This window comes from Parasteatoda tepidariorum, chromosome 6, assembly GCF_043381705.1.
Source record: "Parasteatoda tepidariorum isolate YZ-2023 chromosome 6, CAS_Ptep_4.0, whole genome shotgun sequence".
Classification (NCBI taxonomy): domain Eukaryota; kingdom Metazoa; phylum Arthropoda; class Arachnida; order Araneae; family Theridiidae; genus Parasteatoda; species Parasteatoda tepidariorum.
The window spans coordinates 68885393-68890612 of record NC_092209.1 but is presented as its reverse complement, the minus strand read 5'-3'; the positions used below and the strand labels follow the sequence as shown (position 1 = coordinate 68890612).

General features: G+C 30.4%; 1 protein-coding gene across 2 annotated transcripts in view; it reads left to right on the top strand.

Moving 5' to 3' along the window:
- LOC107437843 (heparan sulfate 2-O-sulfotransferase pipe) overlaps nt 1–5220 on the top strand; it is an 83248-nt gene that overhangs the window by 66673 nt on the left and 11355 nt on the right. For both annotated transcript variants that reach the window (XM_043052722.2, XM_043052723.2), the window contains exons 6-7: nt 1050–1188; nt 3543–3652. In XM_043052722.2, coding sequence (XP_042908656.1) covers nt 1050–1188; nt 3543–3652 — 249 coding nt within the window. The remainder of the gene's footprint in view (nt 1–1049; nt 1189–3542; nt 3653–5220) is intronic.

Below are 5220 nucleotides of genomic sequence, written 5' to 3'. Positions count from 1 at the left end.
TAATCCATATATATATATATAAACAGAAACTCTATAAGGAATTATATTTAAACTGTAGCCCCCTTTTTAACAGATGAGAACATTCATTCAGTTTACTTTTGAAAGTGAATGCAAAGTTTGATTTTGCTTTAAATGTGAATAATTTCAATTGTAAATCATGCTGGTGATTATTATTATTAATAAACAATTAAGAGAAAATAAATAAACAAAGTCGAATTGATTTTATATCATTTATTCTTTTCTATACCCCTGTGGAATCGCTGCATCAGTCTCCAAGCTGTGGCAAATTATATTTTAAACAGCCAGCTGAATTTTTGGAACTAGCAGGTGGCTCGACTTTCATATTGATGACATAATCTCATATCATGACATAAGTGGTTCCCTACATGAGCTTATATGTATATGTTTAAATAACTGTTGTCTAGTGGTGAACAATTTTTTTACTTCATTTTTTGATGTAAACACATTAACCTTGCTTCCATTAGGAAAAATATTTTCTCAAACAAAGAATCAGTAGTATTGGAGTCTCTATATTTGCTTCTAATGTTATTGTCGATTCACGAATTTAATTTTTGAGAAACTTAAGTAGTAGCTAATGCAAGAAAGTACTCAATTATTTCAAAAATTAATAACTCTTTTTACAGCAGAACTTCCCGCTTGAAGTGTCACATAGCCTATCTGCTCCCCTCCTGCGATAGAGTTGTTTGTATTATGATGATTATACTGAATGCAGTTCTGCCAACTTCCTACACTTGGTGAAAATTTCTTCTAGTTGTAGCTAAGTTTATCTTTCAATGTATGATTTCTTGTTTTATAAATTTGATTTAAAGTTATTTTCCACTTCCACACCACTACATTCAAAGAAATCAAAAGTTCATATAAGACGTGATGGGTGAACTTTCACATACTTTCAAAGTTACAATAAGTTCTAAAATATTCAATATTCCACTATATCGTAAACTATTTTGCAAAAAGCGTAAGTAGTTGGCAGGTCTGTAAATTTAATAATTAGAACTATTGGATCTACAACTTCAACTAATTTATTGCAGATTTGGAGAAAGACCCCCTATTTATATCAACGTTATACGTGATCCAGTTGAACGAATCATTTCATCCTTTTTCTACAGGAGAATGGTAGCAAGGCAAAACAAGACAAGCGTGAAACCAAGTGCTTATTGGTTAAATAAAGTAAGTTAACAATGTTATTGTTTCTGTAACAAAATAGTTAGACATATTTTAATTTATAAGGAATATTAACCCTTTCGCGCCGACTGTCACAAATACGTGACAGCATAAGACCGTATCAATCAGGGTAAAAATATAAAACTGGTAGTCAAAGTATTTCTTTAGCAGTTTATTTGTGGGCGGAGTTATAATTGTTTGATTTATTTAATTCACCATTACTTTGTTCAAAATAAAACTATTTAGTTATACTTTGAATTAACATTGATTATATATATGTTTAAACTAACAATGATTAAAGTAAAAGCAAAGCAAGTCTGTCAAATCAGCAACGACTACATTTAAGTTACCGTTTTTTATTTAATTACAACTTGATTCTGATTTTGCACGAATGCTTTTCTGAATCACCCGTCCCCAAGGGGTTAAAATCAACAGTTACAACTGTAAACAGAGATAGAACGCGTGGGTCGCAACACAAAAGGGGATAAATTGCTTACCCTGAACTGAATTAAAACTTAGCCACTATTCGCATAGATACCTACTCGGAATCAAGATTAACCCGATCGCGCCATATGACGAGTGAGACTCGTCATGCATTTACTACCAATAAATAAAAAGTGGTCATATATATTTTGCTGTCAGTCTATTTCAGAAAAAAATTATGCATTGATAACTACCACATCCTATAATCGACAAAACTTTTAGTGAAGGTGTCAGGTTATATTTAGTAATTATTTAACAAAAAAAACTTTTTTAATCAGAAACTTACGAGCAGGTTTTCAATTTGATTGTTTACACTCAGTTTGGAATTTAAATAAATCGGATCCAATGGGCTAAAAACCAATAAGCCTGCAGGGTCCTGATATTCATAGCAACATCTTTATGGAAAGTGGATTGTTTTGTAATAGGGGAACGGAAGAGAATGCATATCGGAATTTTTCCTGCAACAGATATATCACACAAAATTTATTTTTGATTTTAGAATTTAGAAATCGAAAACAAAATATTAAATTTCTAATAGCAAAATTTATTTAAAAGCTTTTCAGTCCTTCGAGTTTGCCACACTTTTTGTTTATTTTTAATTATTTATTTATTTTTATTTATTTACTTTTTTCTATTTTCATTCATTTTTCTGTAATGGCTGGGATAATTTTTATGGCACTTAACCTTAAAAAATATCAAGATAGCGAATACCCGACAATAATCCATAGGTGTAACGAATAATTAAAAGTAGTTGTGGAGAATACCGGACAATTGCATTTTGCTATAAAAAAAACAATAATGATAAGATACGATGCATTTTCTAAATTTTTAAACGTGTAAAGAAAATATAACAATCCGCTCCCAATAGAAATACACCCTGGAATTTAAAATGTAACGCTGCAGGCTTATTTTTTTTTAAACTTGCAACTCAGAAGTCCAAGCTGATCACGAAACAATTAAAGTATACTTGGCGGGGATGCCACATTCGATTAAAATTATAAGACGTGATAGAATTCAATTCTTTTTTATTTAATCTGTTTAATTATTCAATTGTAACTACTAATTGTAATAATTATAAATACGACTTACATTGTAAATTATGTATGTATCTAAATCAAATATAATCTTTTCACATGGCTGTCAACTTTCAACGCTTTTTATAAAAAATTATTCTAGTAGTAGCTTGTTCATATTTTAAAATATTTTTTTAATTCATTTAAATTTATTTACTACACCACTACATATCAATGGTTTAGAAGCTCATATGCAACACCACTTTGTTTCAGTACTTCCGCAGTAAAGCTTTTTAACTGTTGACCAAATTTCCCCAAAATTCTGAAAGCTTTGGTCTTTAAGTGTCTACCACGCTATAAAATATTTTTCGAAAAGCGTAGTAGTTGGCAGGCCAGTTTTCATTCACTTATAGAAAAGTTTTGAAACAATTCAGGATTATTATTTCAGTCAATACACTACGTTTGCCAACTAATTTATTTTTTGTTGACAATTTCTGAAATTTGGTAAATTTTTTAAAAATCTGCATTTTTTTTGTAAATATTACTGTAGTTGCACGGAGAGAAAATATTACAAAAAAAAATTCACTTGCAATATTTCAATCAATACACAACTTTTGAGTAATAATTTATTTTCATCTGACAAATTTTAAAGATTCGGAAGTTTTACAAATATTGTTTTTTGAAAATTTAAGAATTTTGCGGAATATGAAGATGGTGTGTAAAAAATTCAAAAAAAAATTAAGAGTGATATATTTGACCACATACAACTTTGGTAAGGTAGTGATTTTCAATTATCGAAGAAAAAAAATTTGCTCTACACCAATATTTATGCTTATTGATCAATATTCAAAAAATTTTTTCTAGAAATTCGAACACTGCGTTTTAGCAGGTGATCCAGAATGCACCCTTGTTGAAGGACAAAACAACACTTTATTGCAGTTGCCGTACTTCTGCGGTCAAGATAGCATATGCCAGTAAGTGAAAAAAAAATTTATACTCTAGCTGCTAGCCCTTTACCCCTTCATCGTGAGATGGGATCCTTGAGGTGTTTCCTTGTGGTTCTGGTAATCTAGAATTGAAAGTAGAAAATTAGTAATGAGCAAATTGCTCATGTGAAGTCACATAGAGTGATACATGTTGTAAATACATATATAAAAAATACAATAAAATACAACTACATAAAATACGATAAAATAGTACATAAAAATAAAGATAAGATAAATAATAAAATTTTAACTTCTGATGAGAAGTTTTATGCTTTCATGTATTTATTGTAATTATTTATATGTAGTGGTGGTCAAACTCATTTATAATTATCATTATAATTCAAAAAGTTAATTGGAATAACCTGAGTATTGCTACCACTTTAAATATGAAAATAAAATCTTGCCGAAAATCCGGAAGAGTTGGCAGGTATACCCTCAATATTAGCAGATTGAAGCAGTTACATATGGCACTCGTACACGCAGGTCATAGCGTGGATGCCGACTAAATACAGTCGTAACAAAAGGGTAAAACGAATTCCGCATAAGTCTTAAATTGAAGCTACCACTAAAACAGATAAAATTTACATATTAAGTTTCTATTAATGTGACCACCAAGCATATTTGCAATGCACATTTTTTACTGCATTTTTGTTAATTGAAGTATCTGCTAATAACTGAGTTACTAAAAGATACTGAATGAAAATTAAGCTATCATGTATTTTTCGTAGTTTCATAAAAAAAAATCTTAAAGTGGTAGCAAGGATATAGTGTATTTTAATAAATTAGTATTAAAAGAACTTTGTTCACCACTAAACACAAGTTTTTTAAACAGGTAAATATCAAATGATGTAGACAAGATTTCTTATAATTTAAAAAAAAAATGTTTGTTTGTTTCAAACAATTATGCTTTAGATCATTGTCTCTGAAAAAAATAATTCGAATCTACGGAGAATCCAAAGTAGTAGTTGGAGTCTCTAATAAATTTAATGCTTTAATACGTTGCTTTAAACTGGGTTCCAACGGGCCTTGCAAATTTTAAAAAGTAATTAAGCAGAAATTAAACATATATTGATAATTTAATTTCTGTGTAACTACCACTAAAAATAATTTTCAAAAAAAGTATATATTCATGAAGATTTAAACTTCTAAGCCACTTACCCCTTTGATTTGAGCTCTAGCTGCATACACTGCTACCCCACTCAGATGAATGAGTTAGGGCCCCTTGGGGCCGATACTTAGATATCCACCTCACATAGGCATAGGTACTTCTAAGCCAGAGGTCGCCAAAGTGGTCTATATAGACCCCCAGGGGTCTATTTAACAAAAGCGGGGGTCGATCTGAGACAGGGGGGCGAATGGGGGTCGATCCGAATCGGAAGGGTCGATTGTGCGTCGAAAAAAAAAACAGTTCTCAATGCGCAAATCACACATACCTAATTAAGTATGTAAAATTTGCGAATTTTTTTTTATAATTGACTCAATATCAGTTTCTTTATAAAACATAAATTAATAAACGTATATTTATTGGGGTGAAACAAGTATTTACGTACCACCGC